General features: G+C 41.7%; 1 protein-coding gene across 2 annotated transcripts in view; it reads left to right on the top strand.

The window, feature by feature from the left end:
• The window catches only part of mcc (MCC regulator of WNT signaling pathway), a 334586-nt gene that overhangs the window by 193921 nt on the left and 124562 nt on the right, over positions 1–16103 (top strand). For both annotated transcript variants that reach the window (XM_084687682.1, XM_084687681.1), the window contains exons 9-10: positions 8297–8440; positions 8994–9083. In XM_084687682.1, the coding sequence (XP_084543808.1) occupies positions 8297–8440; positions 8994–9083 (234 nt within the window). The remainder of the gene's footprint in view (positions 1–8296; positions 8441–8993; positions 9084–16103) is intronic.

Raw genomic sequence — 16103 nt, 5'->3', positions numbered from 1 at the left:
TACTCACCACCATCTGTATATCAACCCCGGTTTCCCATCCACTCTTCACCAGTTCAACGTCGTCATTATCGTCCACACCCGGTTCATCCCCTGCTTGCTCCAGTCTTGCCTCGTCGTTCCAGCATTTCCCCCGGATCCTCCGCTACCGCAGCCCTGCCTTTTGTTTTCGCCTAATTATTTTTTGGGGTAAAATAAATCTGTAATTTACCTCCTGGGTCTCAGTCCTGCATTTGGGTCTACCTGCCAGCCAGCCCTCGTGACAGTTTGGCACTTCTGGTGTTAAGTGTGCTTCTAATCTCAGCTTGTTACCTGTATAAAAGACACCTCTCTACAGAAGCAATCAATCAGATTCCAAATTCTCCACCATGGCCAAGACCAAAGAGCTGTCCAAAGATGTCAGGGACAAGATTGTAGACCTAGACAAGATGGAAAAATGGCTCTGTGCTTCTAGTGTTAATGATGCAAGGTTTAGTAAATTGTCCGATTTCACTCTCCTGTGATGTAGTTAGAATAAGTTTAGCGCAAATTTCAATGACGGACCGTCATTTGACTGAGAGCCCCCTCTGTCCAGTGTTGCCAAAATAACACTGGACTGCTCTGGACGCGGGTGTTAGTTATTTTGCTGCTGCTCAACAATGAAAACCTAGTAGTGGAAAAGCACTAGATTTGTTGCTTGATCTCAGCTTTCACAGTGATGGATGCAAAACAAAACTATAATATGATTGATAAAAATTAAAATAAGAGTCCTGTTCCTTCTTCAGATTCGTCTTGTTCTGCTAATCAACTCAAATAAGCCTAGCCTGGCTCTGCCCTCCTACGTACTTCCGCTCAATTTGGATTTTGCTTCTGTACTAGGTCTGGGAGTTTGACTTTGAAGTCGGTTTTCAGAAGAAAAAAAAAATGTAGGTCCAGTCAGGGTACAGAGGGAGTGGCTGAGAACGATGACGTTAATGTTGTGCACTAGTTTGAGTAGTTCAGTAATGGCGGCGGAGAAAGATGCGAGCAAAGTTATTCTGCGGTTGTGGTAATGCTGCCAAATATCCATAAGTTAAAGCCGGAGCAAGAACAGTCCTTGCTGAGTCTTGTAGGTGGCCATGATGTTGTAGCCCTCCTCCCCACGGGGTTCGCAAAAGTTTGATTTTCCCGCTACGGCAGCTAGCTCCGTTACAGTAGCGGTGAAGGAGTTGGCTAAGACGAACACTTGCGATTGGTTATGGCAGATCAGAGGGGCTCTGGGCAGATCCAATAGTTTTAAACTTCAACAGAGGACCCGCCTTCAATGCTTGTCAATGGAGCGATCCCAGACCCTCTGTACAAATGAAATGTACGAGGGTCTGGTTAGGACCAGGCTAGAATAAGCCTTCAGTGCCCATAAGAATAAAATCAGATGTCTGCAGCAGTATCACATCCTCAAACCTTTCAGACCTTATGCTTATTTCAACAGAGAGCCCAGAGCTTCGGCAGTAGACAAAGCCATTTACAAAGAAACGGTCGATTAAATCCATATGCATCCATAAATAATCATTTAGATTTTGTAAGATTAGATAAAATATGTTTTCTTTCTCCCAGTTGCATTGTTCATGCATTCCAAGTAAAAAGTCTGGCAAGTAAAATATCCTAGCCGATGGTGACTCAAGCTTCATTGTGTCAGTAGAGCGCTGTCAGCTGTTGTCAGTAAAACATAGTTCCATAGTGTGTTTGAAACGTATTCAGTAGGTGGCTGTGCCAATAGGTTGGCATTAACAAGGGTCTGTCATGCACCAAATCCTGACTTGCATGCAGATCCCAACACCCAAACCCAGGCAAAGCATAGAAAGATCTCATCTTTTTTGAAGATGGCGCCGTTGTGTGTGGCATGCCGTCTGTTGTCATCTACGTCCCTTGGGTTGTTCGCGTCTGTATGTTAGTTGTTGCTGTTCAGTCAAATTGCATCGACACTTTTAGTATATGACCGTCAAATACTTTTAAACCTGCTAATTTCCACCGAAGCACTACAGGATCAAACACCATCGCGCTATTCGTCTCCCCCATTGCTGGCGGATCTACCGGCATGGCTATACCTCCCACCGTACTATGTTCCTGTAAACAAGCGTCGGAAAAGACGAGGTAAGCGTGGCGGTGTGGCCGTCAAGCTCAAGAGCCTGCTGCGGGCAAGCAGTAAATGGAACACTAATCTCAATCGACTCATAAAAGAAGGTGATAGGAACCGCTCCTACGTTTGGCATTCAAGGCGGGATGCATATGCTTGGAATATACCGACTCTACCTTGTAGGGAAGATCAACGACATCTACACCTCTCACCTCGCCTCCACCGTAGGGGTGTTTCGGCTTATCTTCTTCGGCCACTGCGCAAGGCATCGCGACAGATCGAAGGTCCTGTGCAGATAAAGATGGCTCTGATCAACGCGAGGTCGGTGGTAAATAAGACTTTTATTCTCAGAGACTTCTTTACTGCCCGATCGTTGGACTTTTTATTTATGACGGAAACGTGGCTTTCGAAGGGAGACTCAACTCCGTTTTCAGAGCTGTTACCACCCAAGTGTAAATATTTCAATTCCCCCCGCATTGCGAAGAGGGGGCGGCTTGGCCACAATTTTTAAAGACTGCTTTCAAGGTCGTACTATACAAAGAACTACATACAACAGCTTTGAATTGCAGTTGTTTGTGCTTGACTCTGATACTCCATTAGCTGTTGCTGTGGTCTATAGGCCTCCAAAGCCACATAAAGACTTCATACTGGAATTCTCAGACTTACTGGGTGGTATCATGCCAAATTTTGAGAGATTTCTAATTGTGGGAGATTTTAATATTCATATGTTGCCCCCTAAACTCATTTACTAAGGATTTCATTAATTTAATGGTCGTTTTTGATTTAGAGCAATTGGTTACAAGACCTACACATATAAAGGGGCACACTCTTGATCTAATCTTGTCCCATGGGATACTGTTGAGTGATATTGAGATATGCAAACAAAGTTTTTCAGACCATAATCCCATTATTTTCAATGTGCCGTTAGCACTAAATACTATAAGTCTCCATAAAACTGCTCGTAAAGTGCGGAGAATCACTGTTGATACCTCTGCTATCTTTTCTGCAGCGCTTAAGGAAGTTTCTCACTCTCTTGAACTTGCTGCACCGGAACTCAGTCCAGATGAATTACTATATAATCTTAACTCCATCTGTGGTACAATCTTAGATGATATTGCTCCAATGATAACAAAATGCCAAAAATCAATCCCTGAGCCATGGGTGAATAATACTACTAAGACTCTGAGACAGGCATGTAGAAGGGCCAAAAGGAAATGGAAAAAGGACAAACTACAGATCTCCTTTGAGATGCTGAGAGACTCCCTTTTTAAATATCAGAATGAGTTAAGAGTAGCCAAATCAGATTATTTTTCTACCCTTATAGATAATAATCATAAAAATCCTAGAATCATGTTCAATGTTATTAATACTGTGCCGAACCCTGTTGTATCTATTTATCCGACTGAGTCAGTGGCTATGTGTGAACGGTTCAGCAATTTTTTTGTAGAGAAGATAGCGGGAATAAGACATAATATTAAACCAACCACTGGTGATCCGGCAGGTCGATTAAACTACAACGGCCTGTTCAGTAAGTTTACACCTGTATCAATAACCTTTTTAAATGACATTGTGAAGCAGCTAAAGCCTACAGGTTCACCACTAGACACTATCCCGGCACATTTATTCAAACAAGTGCTCAATGAAATGGGTCCGATACTTATACGTTTTATAAACAAGTGCCTTGAGTTAGGGGCTGTTCCCGAATGTCTGAAACATGCATCAGTGCAACCCAGACTTAAGAGGCCAAATTTGGATTCCGCTGACCTAGCAAATTTTAGACCTATTTCTAATCTGCCATTTTTAGCCAAAATTTTAGATAAAGTAGTACTGTGTCAGCTTCAAACATTTTTAATCGACAACAACATTTTTGATATATTTCAATATGGCTTTAGAAAATTTCACTCCACTGAAACGGCTCTTGTTAAAGTACTGAATGACATTTTCTTGGCCACTGACTCTGGAGACTCAGTAGCGCTGGTACTTTTGGACTTAAGTGCTGCATTTGACACTGTAGACCATAATGTCCTGCTGTCTCGCTTAGAACACCTAGTGGGCATCAGAGGCTCAGCTTTAGATTGGTTCCAGTCCTATCTGACAAATAAGAGCTTTTCCGTTAACATTGGTAACCATCGATCCTCCTCGGTAAAGTTGACATGTGGGATTCCCCAAGGCTCCATTCTGGCACCTATGTTGTTTTCTTTATATGCTGCCCCTTGGCACTATTTTTAGAAAATATGAATTAAATTATCATTGTTATGCAGACGACACTCAAATATATTTTCCTCTTAAACAAAAAAATAGCTTAGAACAGATGACTGCCTGCCTCGAGGACGTGAAAGCATGGATGTCTTTGAATTTTTTAAGTTTAAATGAGAGTAAGACCGAAGTTATGGTGTTTACACCTTCTAGTGTATATAAAACAACAAATATAGATCTGGGTGTTTTTGCACCGTATGTTAAACCATATGTTAAAAACTTGGGGGTGGTATTGGATAGTGCCCTAAAGCTTGATAGACAGGTAAATCAAGTTGTGAAGGCAAGCTTTTACCAACTCCGAACCTTGGTTAAAATTAAGTCTTTCCTCTCTTTCGCAAATTTTGAAAGAGTCATACATTGTTTTATAACAACAAGGCTGGATTACTGTAACTCGCTGTATCTGGGGATCAGTCAATCATCCATTAACCGCCTCCAGGAAGTCCAAAATGCTGCTGCCAGAGTTCTGACAGGAACTCGAAAACGTATACTTATAACTCCGGTCCTTCAGAAACTCCATTGGCTGCCGGTGTGCCAGAGAATTAATTTTAAAATCTTGCTTTTAGTTTTTAAATCAGTAAATGGGTCAGCTCCGTCTTTCCTCTCTGACTTGCTGACAGCCCATCAACATACAAGAGCTTTGAGATCTGCAAACGTAGGCCTTTTAACAGTTCCAAGATCGAGACTAAAGACAAGAGGAGATAGAGCATTCTCTATTGCTGCTCCAAGACTCTGGAATAGTCTTCCTCTGGACATTAGAACAGCGCCTTCCTTGTCCGTTTTTAAAGTGAGGTTAAAGACCTTTTTATTTGATGTGTCCTATAGGGATGAGGGTTGATGCAGTTGTCTTGTCTGTATGTATCTGTTGTCATATCATGTCTGTATGTATCTGTTGTCATGTTGATTTTAGCACTCTGTATAGCACATTGGTCAACGAAAGTTGTGTTTAGTTGTGCTTTATAAATAAAGATTGATTGATTGATCTTTTGAGGCTCTTTTAAGCTTAATATTGGACAAGAGACGAAGCCTGTAAACAGGTAAGTGACTCCAAAGATGCTGTACATTACCTCCCTCTCTCTGCAGTCATGACATCACCACTGTCCCAAATGTAGACCAGGGGCCTGTACTACGAATCAAGATTTGGCGTTAGCGAGGTAACTTCAGGTTCAACCCAGGGTTTTCTGTACTACGACGGTGGATTATTTGTTACCGGGGTAGATCGCCATGGTAACATATGCTGAACGGCTAACCTGGTCGGGAGCAGGATAAGTTGGAGATCAGAGATCAACCGGTATGAAAACCCCGCCCATTAACTAATTCTTGACGATAATGTCGTCACCGTTCATAGTAGATCCTGTGCAGCTTGGTGCGCTGATAGTGAGAGGTGCGTTCAGAAGAGCCAGAACATTTAGAGACCGACAAAACCCTTTTGCATTCCCTCATGAGTATCTTTCTGAAAAATATAGATTCTTAGCAGAGGGAATTACGTATATTGGCAGCTTCTTGAGCCGTATGTTGCCAATGCGACGCATTGAAGCTGTGCACTCAGTCCCACAGACTGAATGCACAGCGTTTCGTTATTTCGCTATGGGTAGTTTTATAGTGTGGGTGATGCGGAAAACCTGTGCAAGAACATGGTCTGCCGCGCAATTTTGAACGGATTTTATTTAATGGCTGTTGCCACCATATTCTGATTAATGGAGTGATGAAAAATAGATATCCAAAGCCCTTTGTAAAAACTTTGGACTCTAATATGTTGACAAAATGAAACAAGGTTTTTCACTCAATGTTCTAATTTCCGGTCTGGAAATGTATGCAAAGAATATCATATTTTACAACTTAATCATTTGCTCATTTAAACATAGGCCTAACGCTACATTTACAGGAAACTAGTAATTAAAACATTATTTGACCTACTATTAGTTATCAACTTGGGAGGTTTCATGTTGATAATATGTTATCCCTATTCACTGGGGTGTCTCCCCTTAACCCTTTTGTCCTTGGGTTGCTTTGACCCATTTTCTAATGATTTCCATATCAGAAATTGGGGTTTCTTTCAACCAAAACCTTTCAAACCAAAAAGAATAATTGGTATCTGTACAAAGCTCTTCACAAATGATAAATAAATGATAATTTCACAACTTTCATTGAATTTTGATGTTTCATTCACTTTTATAGTATTTAAAAATGATAATAAATAGGACATTGAAAGAGAGAAGTGATGAAAACCCACAAAAAAGATTCAAAAGGCACAACAAAAAAGCCACAAAAAGGTTTAAAAAGATCAAAATGTTGACAAAAGTTTAACAAATACATCCTCACGTGTTCTCCTCACTGTGTCAGTGTAACTAAGTTAAGTGTCATTCATTCAGTCATGTACTATCTCTAATCATATTCCAGTTCTTCTGTCTCCAGCCTTGTTTTTTTTATTAAAAGCCTCTTATAATCGAGCTCCAGGGTTCTTTTACACAGGGCTCTGACATTGTCTGCTCCAACTTGAAACAAATGAAGAACATTGTCCAAACTTGGAGAAAGTTGAAGGTGTCCATTTGACTACTGTGGTTCATTGCTTATACCTTGTGTCTTTGTCTTGGCCTTGAAGTGAAGGCCCTAGGCTCAGGGGGAGGAAGAAGTTCCTCTTCGTGATAAGTTTAACACCATAGAAATGTAATCAATTGAGTCATATTTGAAATGAGCACTTTAAGGACTTGTGTCTTATGTTGAGACCACCACCATTAGTAAGTCATTACAGACACTTCAATCACAACCACACGTTCACACACTCTAACCATCTGTGTTGCAAGTGGTATATACAACTCCAAAGTGTACCCCCAAAATGAGCAGGCAGACACAGTCTCCTGATCATCTAGGACCTCCACTTGAGAAAGTAAATGGTATATTTGATCAATATTCAGCAACAACATATGGCATACATACTGGCGTATGACTATTGGTTTCACTGTTACCTCTGTATGGCACAGTGGGACGACAGTGGGTGGTGGCAGCAACACCACTGTATTTCCTGTCACTGCAGAGAACAGTAATACATTTCACTCCTACAATATTCATAAATAATTGTTGAATGAACATGGTCACATAGATTACTTGAAACATACATATGCCTGGGCTTCCAACCTGCTGCCACCAGTTGCCTAATTTGTCTTCCTGTTGGCTGCAGGTAATTTCATTGTTCTATAGGCCTTTTGTAGCTATACAATATCCTACAAAAGGGACTAATTCAGGCAATTCAGCCTTGTACTTGTTGGCCTTAAAATATGTGCAAGTATTGCCTACTGCTACTTACCGTTTTTAATTATGGTTTTATATTTATTTTGCATTTGCTTCCACGATCGTTTGCCACTGCAGGGTTGCAACTAAAATAATACAGCAACAAAAGTTTAACGTTGTGGAATGCACCCGTGTAATTATGGTCACATCTTCAATAAGTCATGTAGTTTACGCATTTACAGCGTATGCTATTTTCTGCCAGCTTGGCAGCAGCGACTTTGTTGAATTTTGCCTGTATTATATGTCTGTATTCCTGATATGCTTGTTTTACAATATTTCACGCAAGAGCTAGACAACGTTTGTAAGATTATTGTCTGCTCCTCCTGCGTGAAATATGCAGCTGTTGTTTTGTCCATGTTTGCGATTGGACATACGATGCAAACACCGCCCCTTTATGTGAACGCGCACGTCTCTAGATTGGAAAGATCTGGGTTGAGTTAGAGAGTTGATAACTGCCGTCGTAGTACCGCTTATCGTGACTGCGATTGTTAGGCTTCGCGTAGCCAGGTAACTGAAAGTAATCCAGAGCATGTTGATCTTGATTCGTAGTACAGGCCCCTGGTCAGAGCCTTGCTAAGACAACACTTTCAAAGATAGTCAAGAGCGTTGAGTTCCTGGGATGTTTGACTACATTGTTGTACAGCTATAATGTGTGTGTCTCCTCAGGTGCGGGAACTCCAGACACGTCTCCAGACATCTCAGCCCGGAGGTCCATCCAGTCCTGGCCATGTCACCCCAGCCTCACGACCTTTCAATCCCAGCACAGGGGAGCTCAGCACCAGCAGCAGCAACGACATACCTGTTGCCAAGGTAGAGAGAGACATGCACGCATACCATTACACATTTTTGTACATAGCTGTACATTACTTTTGTATGCGCGCACAGACTCATTTTCTCTCACACAGAAATACAGACTTTTACAGTGACACGTGCCCAGGCACAGATGAGCATTTTAATACACTCACTGTTGGTGAATGTATGGAGTATATCTCTGTAAGAATATGGTTAGCCTTACTCAAAATGCACTACCTTTGAATTTCCAAGGAAATTTATTTTGTTTCCAATTATCTCACATATTTTCTTTATCACACAAGGGAGAAATGATTGGCTAAAAGACCACACATTCTGTGTTTGTGCACGTATTTGTGTGTTCATCCGTCCTTGACTTTGGAGGGAATACATTACTCTTGGACTTCCCAAAAATATAAGCACTACATGTACACTTGGAGAAAAGCAGCGTCTTCAGATGCTTGTTCACCATTTCACAATATACATGACTCAGGACACAAACTAATTTCCTTTTTGTTCTTCTATTGTAGCGATGTGAATAGTTTTCGAAGGTTTCATGTTTTGTCTTATCCAGGTGGCTGAAAGGGTGAAGCTCTCCAAAACACGTTCAGAGTCATCTTCAACAGAGAGATCGGTGCTGGGCTCTGAAATCAGCAGTATTGGGGTAAGTGTTTTGTAGAGGGGAGAGGTAATTATGAGGAAAAAGACTAGCCCCTTTTATGTAGCATTTTTAAGGCAGGAATATTGTGTCCCACACACAACCTCCTAGAGCTCAAACGGTTTCAATGTTGAATGATCAGGAAGTCCTCCTTTGATCCGACAACATGGTGACAGTGGCTCACATTAGTCACCAGGGAGGAGTGTGCTCACCATCTCCATCGCTAAGCTTCTGAGATTTTGACTTTGTTGCACGCGGAGACTTTGTCCCACGGAGTTGAGTTAAATCCATCATTAAGAAATCTGCGTAGAGATGGCCGTCCTTACAAACTGAGTGACCGGGCAAGAAGAAGACTTGTGATGGAGGCCACCAAGACACCTTCGACCACTCTGAAGGAGTTAAAAGCTTCAGTGGTTCAGATGGGAGAGACTTTACATCCAACAACTGTTGCCCAGGTTCTTCACCAGTTGAAGCTGTATAGGAGAATGGCAAAGAGAAAGCCACTGTTGAAAAAAAGATCATATGAAATCTCGCCTGGAATTTTCCTGTGAAGGCATGTGAGAGATTACCGTGAACTTAATTGTTTGCTGTCTGTAAGCAGTTTGTAAATTAACGACTTGTGATTGACCTAACAGGGAAGCACGAGGAATCCTAGATAGAATCATCCCTTTATTTTTTCCAAAACAGACGTATGCCTGAGCGCACAACCAAACTGAATGAACCCCCCCCTCTGAAACATGGAGTATATATACAAACAGGTCAAACCAATACAGACACGTGGGGGAAGACAAATGTCAAAATATTCAGTTATGGCAAGCATTTCTCTAATTTAGGGGTCCTCAAACTTTTTTCTGCGAGGGCCAGATCATTTTCCTTTCTTTAATGTTGGGCCGGGTCGGTCAGTAACAGAAAATTACATTGGCCGGAGTAACTACCAGTATTATTGTGGATGATTTTAAATGTATTTATTATGCTAGAATAGTTTATAATTTTGTTATACATCCTATTAAAAGAGCAGTATTACCGTCATAATGACCTTTTTTCATATTCATTGCAATTGAAATAAAAACATTTACTTACGTTTGCTTATTAAAAACCTCTTCTCATTCCTGTTAAATGTGCCCAAAAACGCCTAAACAGCATACCCAAACTAAATTGACTGCTGTTCTTGAACCATTTGGAGTACATGTATGTAAATGGACTCTTTTGAAAGCTGACACTCTGAAGTTATGTTCCTTGTTGTCAGGACCCCTGTCAGTCCTACTGGTGTTGAGTAATAGAAGCTTGAACACAAGGAAAGTGAAAGTTTCTATTTCCGCCTAGATTTTGTGTTGAAAACAGAGGCCTGAAGAGGCCTAGAGGTGGTAGGTATTAGCTGGAAGACAGCATTGGACCACAGGTTGAAGCCTTACCCAATTCAGATCAAAAGTCAAACATAATACCACAATATATTCATATTTGACACATGTTTTTATAAGAATACATCCATGCGTTTTCTAAAAGGGCCTTTTGGAGACTCCAGAAAACCCTTGTAACCAAGGTCAAATTCTTAGGATAAAAAGGTATAATTGTAATCTCTAATGAAAGGTGGTACTTAGAACTATCATATATAACAGCTAAATCCCTCATTAGTATTACTGAAACACAAAAACTGAAGCATGAACACATTGGAGTGCTTTATCTGATTCCCAGGATTGGCGCACAAAGAACACTGACATATTGCGCAATCGACTTTTATTTTGAAGGCTCCACAAAACCTGGCATATGGGGTATCGCCATTTTCAGCTAGCTCTAAGCTACAAGGATCACTAGCTCATTTCATTGCCATTGTATATGGAAGCAAATCGTGACCAAAATTCAAATGAAAATGCATTTCCAGAAATGCTTTTTCATTTTAAGAATGTGGCTGCATTATTTGACTCATAAATAAAATTAGTAATCAATCATCCTATTTGCATTTTAATTTTCTTCTTTAAGACTGCTCATTCTTTCACTTAATTAAAATGAAAACGAAAAATACATTTGAAATTTAATTTTCAAAATATGCCCCAGCAAATCGATACCAAAATTCTATTTGAAATGTAAAATTCGAAAATTCAAATGCTTTTCCAGAAATGCTTTTTCATTTTCAAGAACATGGCTGCAAAATCGTGACCACAATTCAAATTCAAATGCATTTCCAGAAGTGCATTTTCGTTTTCGTGTTCTGCCCGCAAAGAACTGCCCATAATTCGAAAACGAAAATGCATTCTGAGCGGCGCAGCAGAGTGACGTCAGTAGCCTCTCTTTTTCAGCTACCTGCTGACCGAGCTACCCATCTTGTTCGGTAGGGGGCGGTGTGCACATAGGCATTGCATTACATGACCAAATTTGCCTAGAAATTGACTGAATTGCCGGGTATTTAGAGGACGCATCACAGATCATCAATCACGCTCCCTCAAATTATGCATACACTGATAGAATTAGCTGAGCTGGTAGAAACTAATAATATATCTGAGTCTGATGCCCGTGACCGAGTAGAACAAACTGAGTTGCTAGTTGCTTGAGGAAGACCCAGATCATCTGGGATAGCACACATACTTCTTGCCGACGTCGGCCCGATGTGTATAAGATACGTCGGCAAAATGTAGTATGGAGATAGTTGGTATTTGATCGAAACTGACTTCCAGATTATGTGTGGACGATGAATCAAATCACACCCGGCCGCACTACAGATATATTCTGATAGATAACTTCTTATATGCTGTTAAATAGGCTATGTCCGATCTCTCAGAAAGCAAATATTTCACTAACCATAACCGATATGAAATGTCACTTAGCAAATGAACATAGCCTATAGGCTGAACATTGACTTTGATAGGAATAAGGAGACAATGAAAAATATGCTTGACCATCCAAAATTGGCTATTAGCAATACAGTACTTGATTCAACCAGGATTTTCTGTGTGGGTATTATAATTAAGAGACAATTGAAGTTCATGATTTTATATCAGGCTGGATGTTGATGGCATCAAGCTCTTAAAAGAACTCCAACACAGAAAAGAAAACAACGAAACATAAATATATAGGCTATGGCTTTGCCAGTTGTTCCACGTCTTCCATCGGTCTCCGCCGCCCTCCGAGTCTGTCTCGACTCACTTGGTAACAGTAGTAATTTTGGCAAAGGAGAAGACACAAGTGTTTACAAGTTTCATAAGCACTTGCTCAATACTGTTCCTCCAATGAGCAACTGAGCTTGTGTTCTGAGGTAAAGTTTGGTCGTTCTGAAATCGTCTGCTTTTCCCTGTGAAAGCAAGCTGTTTCACCTTTGGCCTATTTCAGACAAAATCTGAATTTCCGCAATCTGAATCTGAATTTCAGCAATCTGAATTTCAAGAATCTGAATTTCAAGAATCTGAATTTCAAGAATTTGAATTTCAAGAATCTGAATTTCAAGAATCTGAATTTTTGAAATTTGTATTTTTGGATCAAATAATTCCGTTTAATTAAATTCGGCATACAAATAATTCAGATATTACATATTAAACAGCAAAATATTTCAGTTTTATGAAATTCGACATACAAATATTTCTTAACTTTCATATTCAAATTCAGATACCTTTGTCAGCTTTAGCTCCATACACTTTGTACATCTTTACTGTATCTCCCCCACACATAGCATTTCACTCCACTCACTTTCTTCCAACGTCAGAACCACACACCCCTGTCACAATAAAAGCACACAAGAAAATACCTTACAAGTATCAGCACAATTAGAGGGAGCGCCATAATCTGTGATGTGTCCTCTAAAGACACGGCAATTCAGTCAATTTCCCGGCAAATGTTGTCATGTAATGCAATGCGTATGTGCACACCGCCCCCTACCGAACAAGATGGGTAGCTCGGTCAGCAGGGAGCTGAAGAAGAGAGGCTACTGACGTCACTCTGCTGCGCCGCTCAGAATGCATTTTCGTTTTCGAATTATGGGCAGTTCTTTGCGGGCAGAACACGAAAACGAAAATGCATTTCTGGAAATGCATTTGAATTTGAATTGTGGTCACGATTTTGCAGCCATGTTCTTGAAAATGAAAAAGCATTTCTGGAAATGCATTTGAATTTGAATTGTGGTCACGATTTTGCAGCCACATTCTTAAAATGAAAACGCATTTCTGGAAATGCATTTTCATTTTCGAATTTTACATTTCAAATAGTGCTCCGAGAGTACGGGGTACCGGATTCCCTGATCGGGGCTGTCCGGTCCCTGTACGACCGGTGCCAGAGTTTGGTCCGCATTGCCGGTAGTAAGTCGAACTTGTTTCCGGTGAGGGTTGGACTCCGCCAGGGCTGCCCTATGTCACCGATTCTGTTCATTACCTATATGGACAGGATTTCTAGGCGCAGCCAGGGTGTTGAGGGGGTCCGGTTTGGTGACCTCAGGATCGGGTCGCTGCTTTTTGCAGATGATGTGGTCCTGTTGGCTTCATCGGGCCGTGACCTTCAGCTCTCACTGGAGCGGTTCGCAATCGAATGTGAAGCGGCTGGGATGCGAATCAGCACCTCCAAATCTGAGGCCATGGTTATCGACCGGAAAAGGGTGGAGTGCCATCTCCGGGTCGGGGAGGAGATCCTGAACCAAGTGGAGGAGTTCAAGTATCTCGGGGTCTTGTTCACGAGTGAGGGAAGAATGGAGCGCGAGGTCGACAGGCGGATCGGTGCGGCGTCCGCAGTGATGCGGGCTCTGCATCGGTCCGTCGTGGTGAAGAAGGAGCTCGAAAGGCGAAGCTCTCTATTTACCAGTCGATCTACGTTCCTACCCTCACCTATGGTCACGAACTATGGGTAGTGACCGAAAGAACGAGATCGCGAATACAAGCGGCCGAAATGAGCTTTCTCCGCAGGGTGTCCGGGCTCTCCCTTAGAGATAGGGTGAGAAGCTCGGTCATCCGGGAGGGGCTCAGAGTAGAACCGCTGCTCCTCCGCGTCGAGAGGAGCCAGCTGAGGTGGCTCGGGCATCTGATTAGGATGCCTCCTGGACGCCTCCCTGGTGAGGTGTTCCGGGCACGTCCCACTGGGAAGAGGCCCCGGGGAAGACCCAGGACACGCTGGAGGGACTATGTCACTCGGCTGGCCTGGGAACGCCTCGGGGTCCCCCAGGAAGAGGTGGTGGAAGTGGCCGGGGAGAGGGAAGCCTGGGCCTCCCTGCTTAGGTCGTTGCCCCCGCGACCCGATCCCCGGACAAGCGGCAGATGACGAGAGACGAGACGAGAGACATTTCAAATAGAATTTTGGTATCTATTTGCTGGGGCATATTTTGAAAATTAAATTTCAAATGTCTTTTTCATTTTCATTTTAATTAAGTGAAAGAATGAGCAGTCTTAAAGAAGAAAATTAAAATGCAAATAGAATGATTGATTACTAATTTTATTTATGAGTCAAATAATGCAGCCACATTCTTAAAATGAAAAAGCATTTCTGGAAATGCATTTTCATTTGAATTTTGGTCACGATTTGCTTCCATAATTGTAAGCCAGTTAGAAAAAATCGTGTAGAGGGGGCGGTGGGGGGGGGGGGTGCAGGGGGGGGGGGGCGGGACGCACAGACCTGGTTGGCTTTAGAGGGCTGTCACCGGGGCATGGAAGCTCCTATTGGGTCAACCAAGATGTCTATCAAAAGGTCACAGTGTAGCGGCCATTTTAAGACTATCCCCGGGTTTCTACTCTCCTCACATGAGTAGCTATTAGCAATTGTTTGTGACACTTCGTCAAAAAATGTTTTTGATTTGTAAGAATGAAGCAAAAAGATCGTGGCTATGTGTGGATATAATTAATTGTTTGGACAACTACTCGACATGGTTTGATACTTTGAACCCTTGGGAATGTAAGCAGATGAGGTTTTGATGAGTTGTGTGCATACCTGGAACATTCCTAAGTAATCGTAGGTAAGTACAACTTTTTTCTCTGGCATTGTTGAATGAACGGTCACCGGACAAAGACGTTGACGGTACTTTCTGTTGCGAGTTGAGCTTGAATTGGTTTATTTCAATGGAAGCACAATAATCGTAGCTTTCCAACGAGGTATCATATGTGTAGCCATCTAAAAAAATATTTTTTTGAATTTGAGTGCGTTCTCACTGAGGGAGGGGGGCGCAGCATTTCTGTATCGCGGGCGATACAGGACCTCTATCTGGTTAATCAGTGTGAACTTATACATGTATATAAAAATACATGTATATATAAAAATACATTAAAAATGTCTCTGGCATTGTGTAGAGGCCGGTCCAAATGCGTGGGCGGGCCGTTTTCGGCCCGCGGGCCGTAGTTTGGGGACCCCTGCTCCAACTTAACAAATACTATAACATAACCCCCCATGCTCTTCTTAGGGACCTAGTACATTCCCATCCCCTCCTCCGGTTCATTATGCCAGCCCATTCACAGCACTTGTCTCTCAATCAAAACCAGGAAGTGTGCCATGCTCTGACCTACAAACATGTAAGACAAAGAAAAGAAACAAACAGATAAGCCTATGTGTAATAGACTTACTTGATATGTGTATGTACATAATGTATGTCAATGCATATGGTCCAAATAATAACAGAAAATAACATTTGGGAAAGGTTATATAAGTGTAAGGGTTATTAATGTTAAGGCTGCTGTGCGGCATATTGTGCCGCCATCCTGTGACTGTTCCACGTTTTTATGGTTAACTGAACAAGCATGGAAAACATTAAGCCCTTTTCACCTTGTAACCCTTGTAAAGGATTTAAACCCCATTAAAATAAAGATCTCTAAAGTTATTTGGAATTTTTCAAAACTATATTTAAAATATAGCTGCAAGCAGCAATGAGGTGGCCAAGACGGTAAAATGAACAAAAAACATTTTAGACATCTTCAGAACAGGGTTCTGCGTAAATGCAGCTTTGAATCCATCAAAGATTTGCTGAGATACGACCCAACTTCCTGTTTGCCGGCTTTGCCGCAGATTTTGATTGGCTGTGTTGGTCGATCAAACCGTTTCGAAAATCTAAAATAATTTTGATAGTTTGTGTGA

Source organism: Hypomesus nipponensis, chromosome 22 (genome assembly GCF_054491055.1).
Source record: "Hypomesus nipponensis isolate SF chromosome 22, ASM5449105v1, whole genome shotgun sequence".
Lineage (NCBI taxonomy): Eukaryota > Metazoa > Chordata > Actinopteri > Osmeriformes > Osmeridae > Hypomesus > Hypomesus nipponensis.
Note: the sequence above shows the minus strand (reverse complement) of the source record. Positions and strands in the feature narration are given on the sequence as shown.